This window comes from Rhinolophus hipposideros (assembly GCF_964194185.1).
Source record: "Rhinolophus hipposideros genome assembly, chromosome: 6".
Classification (NCBI taxonomy): Eukaryota; Metazoa; Chordata; class Mammalia; order Chiroptera; family Rhinolophidae; genus Rhinolophus; species Rhinolophus hipposideros.
Window position 1 is genome coordinate 88,870,019 of NC_138052.1, and position 15,920 is coordinate 88,885,938.

At 44.8% G+C, this 15,920-nt stretch overlaps 1 protein-coding gene across 1 annotated transcript in view; it reads right to left on the minus strand.

Moving 5' to 3' along the window:
• AP1S3 (adaptor related protein complex 1 subunit sigma 3) overlaps positions 1–11,582 on the minus strand; it is a 62,364-nt gene extending 50,782 nt beyond the window's left edge. Inside the window, exon 1 of the mRNA XM_081050752.1 lies at positions 11,290–11,582. Coding sequence (XP_080906878.1) covers positions 11,290–11,496 — 207 coding nt within the window. The 5' untranslated portion in view covers positions 11,497–11,582. The remainder of the gene's footprint in view (positions 1–11,289) is intronic.
• Between the last annotated feature and the right edge of the window lie 4,338 nt (positions 11,583–15,920).

Below are 15,920 nucleotides of genomic sequence, written 5' to 3' on the forward strand. Positions count from 1 at the left end.
CCCTTTACCGTCTTCCACCTCCCCTCTCAGCCTCTGGTAACCACTAACTGTTGTCAAGGTCTATGAGTTTTTGTTTGTCTTGTTCAAAAGTTAGTTTTTAAAAATATTTTTTTTCTCAGACAGAAAGTTATTTATCTTGCAATTGATGTAGGATAAATGTCTTCTTGCAAGTGCTTCACACAAGGAGCCAGAATTGAAGTTTTCACATTCCATCCATTATGTTTTAAAATGATGTATTCTTAAATATGTTTAATGGTTTGAATTTTAATAGACAATGACAAACAACTGCTCGATAAATAAATATTAATATTTATTGCCTGAATTTTCTTAGAAAATGCACATGAATTTTAACCAAACTTACTGTGGTGATCATTTCACAATCTATACACATATATTGAATCATTATGTTGTACACCTGAAACTAACATAATGTTACATGTCAGTTATATCTCAAAAAAATGAAAGAAAGAAAATTTTACAGCAACTTGATATTGCCCCAGCATTCAAGCTCGTGATCAGCAGGCTCACCCCAATAAAGAGAGTGCAGAACAATTGATGATAGGGAAACGTAAGTTTAAGTTGCCCTGAGTTATGGATGTAATAGAAAAGAAAATGAACAGCAACCTTTAAATTTCACTTCAAAACTTCAAGTCAGTCACATCTACACGTATACATATTCCTCCTATCCGGAAAATACAACAGAAAAACAGAGATTTAACTTAGGTGTTTGTCTCAGCAGTCATGTCACATTACTCATATTCCATATCAATGAAATGATTCTGAATAGAAAACAAAAATGCCGGACCCTCGTGGGCTGTCCTCCCAACAAATGACAGGAGAAAATCTCCTCTATCATTCAATATCCTCTACCAAATGACCATTTTTTTCTCGAGAATTAGATTTCTGGTATGTGTGTGCATGTGCGTGTGTGTGTGTGTGTGTGTGTGTGTGTGTGTGTGTTTGCATGTTCCAAACTCGTCCAATATGCAGCCACGCCAATCTGCTCACCGGCCCTGAAAACACGTCTTGCTGGGATCCATCTCATCACCCCAGCTCCTCCTTCTTCCCCCATGTCTGAAATATGTCCCTCATCAAACCAAATTTATAACATCCTTTCAGAGACTCTTTCAAAATTCACATTTTCCCATGTACCCAACCCCTCCCGATCATGTCTTTATTTTCGACATCCTTAAAAGAAACCACAGTCGAGGGTCACACACCAGCTGCTCTATTTATATATATTTTTGCTCCCTGTGGGATCAGAAGCACAATCACATCTGTTTCCTTTACATCTCTTAACACTCTCCAATCCCGAGTATAGACCACAGTAGGTATTTAGTAAAGGTCTATATACAGCAAAATTAGAAAGCTGTGCAACTTCTACACTTGACCTGATTGAAGCCAAAAATGCACTGAATGCCGACACACATACACACACACAGACGTGTGAGCAGTGCAGTGCCCAGCAGAGTTCTACATGCTCTCTGCTGGTATGGCTGGTGTGTCTTCATGCCAGCTGCACACAAGGACCCCAACCTGCAAACTGCACTTAGGAAGAGCCCAGCTCCCAACCAACAGCAAGACAAGGGCACATGAACCAACAATTTAGCACGAGGCCATCCCTGCTTCTGATTCTGACACATTCCAAAAACAATGCACATTAGCTTTGGAGGGGCATATGATTTTTGTAGCTGATAACAGACTGTGACAGCCAGAAAGGATTTTTAAGATTGTATCTCTCAGTCCCAAGCTCTCCTCCTGTGGCAGCTGAGGACATGTCCTGGGAAGTTGGGGGACCTAGTAAAGGTCACAGCTCTGGGAGCAGCTGGGTGTGGGACTTGAATCCCCTTATCCTCCAGGCAAGCAATGCTTCCAAGCATTACGCTCTTCTTCTGTCTTTGTAGTGATGTTTGTTTTCTGCTGCTATGAAAATAAGTTTTCCCTCTCAACACACACATTAAAGTGTTGGAGGAAGAGAGCTCAGCGGCAGACATATAGGGTAGTGGAGGGAGATAACAGCAGATGATTTTGTAGAGATACACAAATAATAACCCATTCAGAGACAAAATACACACACACACACACACACACACACACACACACACACACACACACACACCCCTAAGTACACTTGCAACGTCAGTACCATTGTAACCTTGGCTGCTAAGAAGGCAACTCCCAAACCATGCTGGGGAGAGAAGTGAGGCTCCTCCTGACCCTGCACAAGCCTTGAGCTGCTTTTAACCCATTTCCTCACATGCTTAAGGAAGATATTAGTTTTTTAACTCTCAAACTGAAAAGAAAAAAAAAAAAACGTTTGCCCTTGTAAGTTATGTGGAAAGTGCACTTGTGAGAAACGTCATTCCCTAATAATTCTGGATAAATCACCTTAGTGGGGTTGGCTGGAGGGTAGTTAGAGGCAAAGGCCAGAAGCGTGGCAATGGGAACGTCAGTAAGAAAGAAACCTGTCCCTGCTAGGCCTTCACAGGCGCTCGCTCGTCCAGGATACACATTTCCTTAAAACCACCTTTCCTTCTAGTCTCCATCTAACATAACCCTCACACACATAGCCATACATACATACGCACACTCTTTCCTGAACAGCTGAAGGCAGGGCCACCCCCTCTTCCGGGCTCAGCCCTCCTGTTCCTCCCCTGAGCCCCTACTATGCCTCCTCCACGAATTCCTGCAGCAATTCTGTAATCCAAATGACACACTTCAGAGCTGAATTATCCACCCCCTACTCGGCTAGGTTTGCTGTGCATGTGAGAAATTTCTTCCCAACAACTCAAGGTTCTTGTAATCAAGAACCTTTCTCTTCTAATAACCTCCACTGTAAGAACACAAGGATTAACAAGTGGGGGGAAAAACAAACCAAAACGCTGAAAAGTGATTCACATACTATTTCTCCATTTAGCGTTTCCTCCAGACAGAATCATCAACATAGAATACATCAGTGATAACTGCTCGTTGTTTAATTTTGTCATAAAGTAAATATGCCTCTAATTAGATTTTCTCCGGGAGTCTTTTGAGAGACAGGCTGTCCTTTGCTTCTGTTTCAAATCTTGTAAGGAGAATAAAGATACTGGAAATAGGGGATACAAGTTTCAGGCAATTTTCAGTGTGACTTTGAAGTTGAATGAAACATTAATGACTTGGGACACTATTCATATTTCATAGTGATGCTTATTTGATCTTTCTTAATGTGAATTTTTTGTAATCGGGAACAACTTCGTTCAAGAGTCTATGCTTAAATATGCTAAACTCAGCACCTTGCATGGTAATGACCACTTAAAGGTTTATTAAGAACTTTCATTTTCTTCCTACTGCAGCCTTCTCAGTGCTCATTAAAAATCTGTCCCCAAGCCTTTGTGCCTTGGCAAGGATGCCTACAGCTATGAAGAAAATTTGATAACAGGTAGGAAATGGCATGTCCCTCATACTCTTTCAAAGTTCAGGTTCAATCTGAAAGACAGACCTGCCCTGTTATATAGCCAAGCCTATATCAGGTTGCTGATACAGACAAGATTATCTGAATTCTGAAGGTATTGAAATCGTGAGGCCAAATGAACTTTACAGGTAGACTCACACGCAGCACACTTAGAACTGACAACCTGACTCCTTAGTAAAGAAACTGAAAGCAAGTGCTTGCTTAAGAAATAAAAGAAAAACGTTCTATCCATATACAGAGTTTTGAATTGCATTTGGAAAAAAATGTGATATTAGGATAACCCTTACCTTCTCCCACCTCCCCAGTATTTGCAGTCTATGATATTTTGTTTCTTTAGTTCATCTGTTCACATAAATTCCTACGGAACAAAAATAAATCTTATGAACCATTTTTAAGTTTTTCATTAGCTTTTTCCTATTTCTCTTAAAAGAGCCTCGCTAACACTTATGAAATGTATTCCAGGTGGGAGGCCCCGTGCCTAAGGGCTTGAACTGGATTTTCTCCTTCAATCCTCAGGTAACCTTAGGAAGTGGGAAGCACAATGTGTCCAAAATCAGAGCTACACACGGGGCCTGCCATGTCCACCTCACCACACGCTCCTCCACCCACATCACCCCCATATCCCACACCTGCCTTTAGACATGAACAAGCAAAGGCTTCATGAAATGCTGTGTGTCACACAACAGAGATGTCTCTTCTGACACCATGTCCTGTCACCTGATGAAATTCTGACACTTCTCTTCAAAGAAACATTAATTTTTTCAGGTCTTTTATAGCTTCACCTGCATTATGAAAAGTTGCTACCCTGATTTTTTTTTTTTTTCAAGGAAGGCGAGGGAAGCTGGGGGTGTGCAGCAGACATTGAAACTGCGGGCAGAACAACTCAGTGATAACCTACATCTGATACAAGCTTTGATGGGTCCTTTCTGAATTCCTCAGGGATGTGACTTCTTAGTCTTGCTGGAATGTTCAGCTGTCCACTCAAGGCAGATAAGCCAAGCCCTGATTTGACGAACATCTCTATACTTTCATAGTTCAGCCCTCTGAAACAACTAAAAATAATATTTTACCTTGTTACCAAAAGTTTGCAGTCACTAAAGTGAGAACGATGGATCACACTTTTTTTCTCTTCAGCTACTCTCAATCCTCATACAAAAGCAAGGTACAATTAGGACTCCTGGAAGTCTGGCCAAGAGCCCAAGTTAGAGAGAAAGTGTGTTTGCACGTGTGTGTGTGTGTGTGTGTGTGTGCGTATTTTAAGGGAAATTTTTCTGCTACCATCCCAATTCCAGACACATTCAAGCTTAAGAAGTTACAAAACACAGGGAAAAACAAAATAGAGTTTTGCTACAGAAATAATATAAACAACAATATTTTAAAAGTCATTTTATATAATTTCAAAGGTATTACATTAGAATAGAAAATATTGAAGTGTCTAATAGAACATACAATAAAAGGTGCATCTTTTTACCATACCAGTTGCTTACAGCCCTTCCTAGAATCAATCGCTGTCTCTTACATACCCTTCTGGAGGTTTTCAGTTTACAGATAGGCATATCTTACATAAAGGGAAAGAATGTACAGGACCTAAGCTGACAAGTTACATCACACCTGGAAGATTAGGACGGGCCCAGGAGGGGCTGGGAAGCCATGGTGTCCTGCGCCCAGGTCTCCATGGGGACATGCACAAAGGTAATGCCCGCAGCAGAAGCATTAACCCGAAACCAAATGCTGGAAGATGCTCCTGAACTCAGTGTTCAGTCAGAACTGGTTCAGGCAGTGACCATGTAAAGGCTGAGCCTGCTGGAGGAATGGCCCTATCTCCTCAGGCCAAGAAGGGTTAGAGGTGGCAGGGCCTGAATTAGCCCCCCAGGCCAGCACTACTCCCTGCTCCATTTGTCCCAACGAAGTCCCCACACCACCTGCCTCAGAAACGTTCACAATTTCCATAAAGTAAAAATGAGATGATGACTTACCAATACTTTACAGTATATAACCCTATTCTGTGTGCTCGATACAAAATATTTAGAAAGTTTACAGAATTCCCCACCACGCGCAAGAGTTTCAGGAGGACGGGAAGCTTCTGGCTCATTCAGCACAACCTCTGGGGCCCAAACCCAGAGCTCTGAGTTCAGAAGGGCACCACACTTAGTTTAATGCTCTGCTGTCATCATCTATAAATCCTCAATAAACTCTGAACAGGGGACCTACATTTTCATTTTGCATTGGGTACCACAAATTATGTAGCCCATCCTGCCCAGAACACTCTCTGTCATAGGGCAGGTTGGACAATATACTTGTTAAATATACATATGAGTGGGTTCATGGTAGCTGCCTTAGAATGTGGGTCCACAAACTACAGCCTGTCAGCCAATTCTGGCCCTCCACTTGTTTTGGTAAATAAAGTTTTATTAAAACACAGCCATATCCATTTGCATCTTGTCCGTGGCTGCTTTCACTCTACAATAGAAGAGTTGAGTGATGGTGACAGAGACTACAGAGCCCAGAAAGCCTAACATATTTACAATCCAGCCCTTTACAGAAAAATGTTTCTGACTGTTGAAACACTGTCTCACATTTTTCCACCCAAATACTTGTAACAGCAGAAAAGGTAGGTAGCCTTGGGAGACCCAGAGCGTTAGCCTTAAGCAACGAGCCATAAACAAGCTATTTCTTAGGTTTTTATCTTTAAAGTTTATGTGAATTGTACATCTTGGACCCAAATATATTTGTGTTTTAATGTAAAAAAAAAATTAATCTAAAATGATCTGGATGAGCCATGTTCACCCCCGGAGGGCCCCTCCCCTCCAAGGATGAGAATACAAAGTGCACAAGCATCAGTTTACAAACCAGGAGCCTCGTGCCTCTTCCTTAATAGACCCGTATGGAAGGAAGGCTCCTGGAGCACTTCAGTGTCTACTGAGCCCAGCCACATACCTGTGTCTCTTATCAGCCCAGAAGTCCTGCTAGATAAGATCTAACGAGGACATTAAAAATGGAATAAAAATGTCCTTATGCTTGACTGAATGTACTGTTGGTCTACGGCCCATCGCACTGAGAGGCTAACAAGAGACTGTATGAGTTTTCCCCAGGCAGTTTTCAGAAACAACTTAGGGAGACATATTTCAGAACCCAGCTCTACCCATCGGAACATTCTCAGGTTTGGTGCTTCACCGGAGATTTTTGGAAGCCCACCTTCCTTATAATGGTCAAAAGCATTTCATTTAAACATGAAACTATTTGCAGCACTCCCTTTCCACTGCTAAAATGCTTCATTTATCCAGCTTTTAGCAGCCATGCAATAGGTACATTTTCTGGAGCTAGTCGGGGTGCTGGCGAGACGGCCTAGTAATCCAAGTAGAGAATTTTAGGGAATTTAGAGTATTTTAGAGAATATTTGCCTCTGATATCTATGTACTTTCTTTCACATCCCGGGATCCAGAGGCTTCAAGTGGTGGAAAAGGAGTTTCTCCTGGGTAGCTGGCTAGGATACTTGAGGGGAAACAGAATTCCATCAGAAAAGAACAAGATGTCCCAGCAAGAGAGACTCTATGAGGGGCAAGGACAGGCTCCCGGGAAGAAGCAGCCCCACTGAAGCCTCAGATCTCAAAGAGAATCTTGAAGGAATTTGTTTCTGTTTGGTTTGGTTTGAAACGCATAGATACGGAGGACTATGATTCCCAGCTGGGAGAGGAGTGGGGGCGACAGGTGAAAAAGGTGAAAGGGAATAAGAAGTCCAAACTTCGAGTTATACAATAAACAAGCCATGGGGGTGTAATGTACAGCACAAAGAATACCGTCAGTAATATAGAATACAGGCGTAATAACATTGTATGGTGACAGATGGTCACTAGACTTCTCGTGGTGATATATAAATGTTGAATCACTACCGTACGCTATACACCTAAAATTAATATAATATTATATGTCAACTATACTTTGATAATTTTTTAATTCAAGGAATGATTCATGAAGATGTCAAAAAATGCTTATCTTTGGAGACCCTTAAAGGGGTTTTCTTTATTTGTGTGTAGGGTGGAGAAGACAGGTAATTTTATCTAGTATGTCTCCCCATAATGAAATAATTCTTGGGACCCAAAAGGACAGATACTGAAAGTAATAGTGTGACAAACACACTGTCTGCTGACCATTTCCTTCCAGCTGTTGTCAGTAAAACGGCATATAAAAATTGCAAGCTGTTGTCAGTATTTGTCACAAAAACCAGTAATGGGAACTCAAAAGTAACTATTGTGGCAAGGAGTAAATACAAGTCTCACTGGTGTTACTGGGAGGCCTGTGGGAAGGCCTGTTGTAGGTGAACCCTCTCTGGACAATAGAACAGCACCACAAAGGGTCACTTCCCTTCGCCATTCCCAACGCCCTCCCCCCACACTGACAGCTGGCCAGAAGCCCAGACCAGGCTTCATGGGGACGAAAGTGCTCATTATTGTGACAGCCTGTTTCACCCTCAAACTGGAATTGAAACTGCCAAAATAACCCCATACTGATTACAGTTCACGTAAGCCTCAGACAATAAAATTGATACACGTACTGGGTGGGAACGTGGGTTGGGGCAGGATCTGCAGGTTCATCATTAGGGTGCTCCCCCCTCACGCTCCCCAGTTCCTTCTCTCCTTTCCTATTTCTATGTAACACAATGAGAACTTGAGAAACGGAATTATCTGATTTAGGAGAAGTGTACCCTCATGCTGTTTCAAATGAGCATGAATTCTGGTAAAGAAATACTTTCACAGTTAGCTTGGGAAGGTCTTGCTCTCTAAAGTAAGACTTAAAATCACACCAAAATAATCCTTGACATTTTTAGCATGTCTCTCTCACTTGAGATAAATAACATCCATCATGAGAACTGGATTTGCAACCCGAGACTATGATTACTCGTGTTTCAAAGGGGGTTAACATTTGAGTTTCTTTCAATGGGTAATTCCCCTATATTGTTCACAATGTTGTTTTTAAAGTCATCGCAACTTTGCAGAAGTACGTGCACTGCATAAAGCAAAGTCTGCTTCCATTTTTATCAATGGTGTCCCAAAGCGTTTCAAACCTTACCCTATAAAACCTCGCTGCTATTGTTTTACATAATAAAGGAACAGATTTTTAAAAATCCTTCTTCCATCAATATTGTCAAACATCCAATAGTAAACTCTTCCCAGTAAGATGTTTGATTCCACTGGGCTCAGAGCCCCTGAAACACAATAATTCCAGCATTGTTTTCCAAGGCAGAGATTTCTAAAAGAAAGACCGGGTGCAGAAGTACAAAGGTGATCCCCCCTCCCCCGACACAGTAGGATCCAATACAAACACAGCCCCAAGATGCACAAGGTATAAAAGCTCTGCTCTAGAAAGCTGGACTACTAGCACAGTGAAATCAAGAACCCTTTCCTGTGTGCAGGTGGGATGCTGTAAGCATTTCCAGTTTCCTAGAGAGAGAGTTGGCACGTTAGGAATGGAGCAGGAGAAAGACAGCGAGTAGCACAGTGGCCCTCACCAAAAATGCCTAGAGCTGCAGGGCATCGGGGAGGGCCACTTAGTCTTCCCTACCACGTGACAATAAAAATAAATGAGACATTAGAGTCGCTGAGCATTTACAGTAGGCAAAGCTGCTCTATGCATTTCTATCCGCATTAACTCACAGATGGGTGAGTCCTTTACACACTTACAGACAGCCCCAAACACCTTTTTGGTTTATATAGATTATATCCATTGATATTTACTATATTACGCATTTAAATGGAGAAAATTTTAGAAATTTATCAGTTCATTTTTTTAAATAATAAAGCTATTACATATTAACAGAAATAACTTTTTTATGAACAGTAACAGTATTTTCCAAAGCAAAAAGAAAAAAAATTAGTGAGAAGAGTGGCACTGTTTTACATTTTAGCAAGTCTCCTGAATGTCTGGCTCAGTAGAAGACGGCTGGACTCTCTTAGCTGCTTCTGCATTCAATCGGTTACACCACCCCAGGTCACACAGTCTCAAGAAAACTCCACGTACAGTCGCATGGGAATGAACGTGAAAAGGGCAGATAATATCTGGAGCTATCATAAAACTAGTTTTGCTTCGTGGACCTCTGAAAAGTCTTAGGGACTCCTCAGGGTACCCAGACATCCCTTGGAGTACCCCTGCCTTATGATTTGGGAACATTTATTACCTCCCTTTTACAAGTGAGCTAACTGGCATGGAGAGGCGAAGGAATGGTCCAAGAACACACTGCTAGGACAGGTCAGAGCAGGGAAAAGGCAAAGGGCATCACACTTACCCTCATCGGGTTGTTGCAAGGATTAACTTAGATCATGAATGTAAAGAGTTGAGCGTCCCGCCTGGCCTACCACAAGTGCTCAAAAACATCAATATTTCCCATTGGGCAAGGCTTGGTGTCAAAGCTAGGGAAACCACACATTTCTGATCAGCTGATCATATGACACCAACAAGAAAAAATAAAACTCCACAGCAGATGCCGACTAGAGCGAGGGCCCTGCCCCAGCCCTCGGAAAGGAAGCAGCCGTGTGGTACTCAGAAACTCCAGGGCCTCGTTCCACCCTCCATCAGGCAAATGATGCTGGCGGGCCGCGTGCACTGTCACCTTGTTTCTTGGGAAACCTGAGCAAGCCAAGAGAACTGCTCCATTATTTACAGCCTCCTTTTTGCACCACGCTGTACTTACAGGGAACCCTCGACAAACAACAAAGGCGCCTCTAGTCTGTGCAGCCAAACCTCTCCCAGGAACAGGCCCCTGTGGCCTTCCTGTGCAAGGGGCTCGGCTCACCACTGCTCTCCTTGCCATCAACCTTCTTAATCTACATGGCCCTCCTGTTCCTGCCTGCAGTGGGCCCCTTGGGTCCACAGAGTTCAGGTCACTTTTGTTCTTCCTCGGATTTGGGGAGTGAACTCCCCTGGGTAAGTGGGCCTGGTGCAGGGCAGGTCACTGCACTCTCAAAATGCTTCCTGGACAGAAGACAAGAGCAAGAGGCATCTGATCTGTGCTTCCATCCAAGTGCAGGCCACCAGGATCTGTCTCCTGGAGTGCTGCAACTGGTCTCCCTGTTTCCAATTTGACACCCCTACACACGTCTACTTTCCATCAATCACCAAAAGGATCTTTTAAAACTATGGAAGGGATAGGGTCAGTTCTCCTGCTAAAACGCTGCCAACTGAGTATGCCACTCAGTAGGAGTAAAAACCAAACTCCTTAATTTGACTTATAGGGACCTGCCTCGTCCTGCCCCTGTCTACTTTTCTTGCTACAAGTAAGCGTTTCTTCTCTCTGGCCTGTGCTTCCTCTGCTCCCACCTCCCGCAGTGTTCCTCTAGGACCTCCAACAGCTCGTCTGTCACCTCCTCCAGAAGGTGCGTGCCCACTCTGCAGAGTCGCCTCTCCACCCCTCCATCCGGTTGTATGTGAACATCAGCGCAGTTACTCTGGGGCGTTATCTTTCCGTGACTGTACATTACACGTCTCCCTCCCTCCACATCCTTCTCCTAGAACGTGAACCCCCCTGACAGCAAAGCCTCCACCTGGTCCCTCGCGACAACCCCAGCTCCTGGCACCGTGCCTGGCACCAACTAAGCGCTCAGCAAACATGGGTCGAATGAATGAAGCAGCGGCGCCCGGTGGCCGCGAGAGTCCCGGGCTGGAGTCCCTGGTGCCCCGATGCGTCCGCACCGTGCGGGCGGCCGGGCCACAGGCGCGCGCGGGCCCGGGGACCCCGGTGGGACGGGGCTGCTCCGTCCCCGGGCCCAGCGCTCGGCCCGCGCTGCAGGTGCCTCCCGGGAGCTTGCACGCCCGGGTCAGGGCCGCCCCGCATCGCCCGCACTCACCATGGTGGCGGGGCCGCCGCTGCTCCTGCCCGGCGAGTGGCGATGGCGAGGGCGGTGCACAGCAGCGCGACAGCCGAGTGCAGGGGCCGGCGCGGTGACAGGTGAGGCGCCCGCCTCAGACCATGGCTGCTTCCCACAATGCCCTCGAACTGAAAGTTTGCAGACTCCTCCCCGCCGGGTCCCCTCCCCCCCGGCCGCTCCTCCCATTCTCCCTCCTGTCCCTCGGTGTCCTACCCCCCTCTCTCCTCCCCCCCTCCTCTTTCTCCTCTCCCTCCTTCCCTTATTCCTCCTTTTCCTCTTCCTCCTCCCCCCCCACCCCTGCGCAGCTTGCCCCGCCCAGCGCCGCGCGGGTGGCAGGTACCAATCCACCTGCGCGCGCACCGCAGCACCCAGGCCTCGCCCGCCCCGCGGGGGCCCCGCCCGAAGCCCGCGGGTCACTCCCTGGGAACTGCTGCAGGGGGAGCTCAGAGGGGCTGCTTTCCTGATTCTGCCGCGCGCATACGTCATTCATTCATTCGACAAACTTTTGTACAACCTCACAAAGAGATTCCCCCCATGCACTTGAGAAAGTATCAGAGGATGGCTGGTCCTACACGGGGTAGGGAGGGAGCGTTTGCCCCAGCCGGAACTAGAAGCGTTTTCTTGCCTCCAATTTCTTTCTTTATAACTGCAATCCAAAGACATGGGTCATTTTAAACCAGGCCCGGTTTTAAGAAGTCTCCCCTAAGACTGTGGCGTTGAGGCTCCGATGTCTCTCCTTCTCCCCTTGATTTTTCTTTTAAGTCTAGAGTTTTTCCCTGGGGCATTAGGAGTCCCCAAAGCCCCAAATTGTAAGCACAGCTTTGAGTGCACATTTATATTCTTTTGGGAGGATCGGTTGGTTTTATCAAATGCCTAAGGACATCTGCACCCTAAAGATGTTAAGAACCTTTGCGTGAGTGGTCCCTGGAAGCCAAAATTGGTGAAATTCTTTTCCAGAGTCAACTGTGTACCTTCCACGGTCTGTGGGCCAGCTCAGGTGATCAACCGGGAAGTAAGGGACGCTCCATCCATCCGTGCATTGATGCCACATTTATCAGCGCTTACTCTGTGCCAAGCCCTACAGAAGGAGCGTGGGGGATCCAGCAGAGAACAAACCTTCTTTCTTCTGAAGCTTATAGTCTCTTGTAGGATAACAAATAATAAACAGGTAAATGAATAATTACAAAGGAAGAGGAGTGCTAAGTAGAGGAGAAGATGACAAAGAAGATGAGTGTCGTTTGCTGGGACAACGCACAGGGGAAGCTACATTTATTAGCTGGGGGGATGGGTGGAGTTCAGAGAAGGCTGCCCCTGAGGAGGCAACATGAGATCTGGAGATGAGAAGCCAGTGCTCAGAAAGAAAAAAAGAGTTGTTCTTTTCAAAAGATCCCAAAGAAGGCCTCTGTGGTGGATTTAAGTTGAGAGGAGGTCAGAGAGGCCGGCAGGAGCCAGGAGGCAATGGGTCTTTCCTACATTATGGCATCGTGCACACTAAAAGCCCCCAAGACAGCAGCAACCTCAAGTTTTGTAGATTCCCCAGGAGGCTGGCAATGCATAATATCAATGTGGCATCCAGCTTCAGACCAAACCAAAGGCTTCTCAGGTAGGAAGGCGTTTCCTCCTACCCAGCTGTACATTTGAACATGGAAACCATTTGAACATTTTCTCGCATGAGGACCGGCCCTTGAGGCCCTTGAGGCGTGAGGGCCTCCAGTTCCCTCAAAGTTCTCAAAGAGCTCAACTGCCTTTATGTCCTCAATTTTCAGTTGCCACACACCTCCTGATGGCTTTGGCCCCTGTTGTGTGTGGTATTTGCCAGAGGCTCTGGAAGAGGATTAGTTAACAATCAGACTGCAGGTAATGGAGTGACTTTGCCTCCTGACAGATGGTCCACAACTTACTGCGAATTTAGGATAGCTGCTTTCTGAACTCCTAATTCTCACCCAGGGGTGAGCTTTCTCCCCATCTGGGACCTTTTGGACTCACTGTACCTCACTAGTATCTAAGCGTTGTGACTCTCCTCCTTTCTATCTAACGTCAGGGCAGAGCTCAGCCCTGGCCTGCCTCTTGCTGATCCTATGAAAAGCACCCAGAGCCTTCTGCTTTAAGGATTTTATTGCTCATGGAAAGAGATAGGAATGCTAAAGGTGAGTTTTAAAGCTAAAGCAATCTCAATGCTCTTGCCATAACAAGTGAAAGGTTAAAGCAGGAGAGAGTTCCCTGACTGTGTGGCCCATGTCAGGGAACATTTGATTAGACAATGAGGCAGTTTAATTTAAAGACTGTCAGCATCCTTTGCCTTCCCTCATGACCTTGCTGAGATGGGCTGTGGACGCTCTCCTGGGCTTCTGCCCCGAACGTTCTTCTCACCAGATTCTCACATCACACCCCAATCCACTCTCAAGGCTGGACATTTCACATAGGTTATCATACTGCCCATCAAGACCACCTGTAATTCGGTACATGGTTTTCAAATGTTTCCTCCCATTTTATAGGTTGCCTTTTCATTTTGTTGATTCTTGATTATCCATTGTACAGATAAGAGCCTGAGACTCAGAGGCAGTGAGGACAAAGCAGGTACCGAAGCTAATAAGAGGAAGAGCTAAGCCTGGAATCAGGTACCAGTGGTGTCGAGCAATGCTTACTCAGAAAGACCATGTCTCTGGAATGACTTGCATTTCTGAATCTTGGTTTTCCCATTTTTGCCCCCTTTCAAACTCCTGGTGCCCCCTGAGGTCCACCAACAGGAGGCCAAGCCCAGTGAGGATCCAGAGACCCTAGGACTCTAGATATTCCAGTGCAAAAAGGGGTTCCCTGGTCCAATCCGGAAGAGACCTTCAGATTCAAAATCCGCTGTCATAGTGTTAACCTAGAAATAAAAGGCCAAAGTGAGAGGCAAAAAGCGTTTATTGGAAATCCAAAAGAATAGTGATTCAGAAAATACTGATTCAGGTAGAAACCCAAATAGTGTTCCCATTAGGAGATGAAGGCAAGGGGTATTTACGAGAAAGGGAAAGGGAACAAGTACACGAATCGAAGGAAGAAATAGGAGGTGCAGATAAGCTAACAGAGTGATGCTTGTGCTAAAAAACGTCTTTAATTTTCACTCGGTGGACATAATAAATAGTTGTTTGGAGTACACTGCAGCTTCAGGCCCAGTCCAAAGGTGACTTTGCCCAGTTTTAACGTTCTAAAGTTTTGAGGAGTAAGATGCGCAAGGCAGGTCCTCTGGGGTGGCAGCTGCAACTCCATTTTAAAGTGGCTCAGTTGATGTTATTTTTCACACTCGGCAGAAGCCAGGGTGCACAGTGTGTTACATGTTACAGATTTGTCGTCTCTGAGCTGCTGCGTGAGATTTCTGTATGTACATCACCACGCAACACCCTGGTATTAGGTCAACTCGACGTGAGTTTCACTTCTCAAACAACTCCATAACTCCACAGTAACGAGAGATACAGAGAACGTAGTAAAGGCCAGCACGGAATCCACAGGGGAGAAGAACAAATGAGGGACATGATAATACAGTAAACTGATGACAGTTCATAAACTAAATTATTAACTTTCTAGAAATTAAGAGAGAACAAGCTACGAGTTTAAAAAAAAAATAAAAGAAGCAAAGGAAGGCCATCAGGCAAGATTTGTCAGGAAGTGAACCAGCTCTTTCTTTCCAATCATAATGGTAATTTAGTTAAATGTTAAGATACATGGACCAGGGAGGAGGAGCTCCTGGGTTTCCCATTTTGTTAGTCTTGTTAAATACAAGATACTGTGAGAAAGCAGGCTGATGGTTATCACCACTATACCAAAAAGAAAAAGTGAAATGGAATACATATACCTTGATTGTCTGGCAGTTCCAATCACCACTGAAAATGCAGTATGCGTCAGCGTAATGGCTGCCCAGTAAGACTGACAGCCTTTGGTTTTCAGATTCCACATATAGGTAACACCAGATAGCATTTGTCTTTCTTTAACTTATTTCATTTAGCATAATACCCTCTAGGTCCATCCATGTTGTCTCAAGATTTATTTCCTTTTTATACCTGCATAATCGAACAAACAGAACAAAACAAAAACAGACTCAGAGAAACAGAGACCAAAGGGAGGATTGTCATGTTGTGATAAGTTTGCACGGTGTCAGACGGTTACTAGAATAAGTAAGGCGATCACAGCGTAAGGTATAAAGAAGTCAAATCACTATATGGGTCACCTGAAACTAATATAACTAATATAATATTGTAAACCAACTATGCACAAATTTTAAAATAATAAAATTACTATTTCCACTTTAAAAAAGATTGAGAGCCTTGGAAACCATTTGAACATTTTCTCGCATGAGGACCGGCCCTTGGTTTGACCCTCCAGTCAGTGTTTGCAGACTTGCCTTCCCCACTCTGGGCTTCATTTAAACCGATTGGCATCATTCCTTTTAAAAGTGCATCTCATTTTTGTCTGACTTTTGCTAACATTTCCTCACTACTCATATCCTCCAGACTTTGGAATTCTAGATGCTTACACAATTGCCACCCTCGGGGAAGCTCTTGTTGCCCAGAACACAGATGCAATATTCAGGGGGCCAGATGTACAGCTGGGTAGGAGGAAACGCCTTCCTA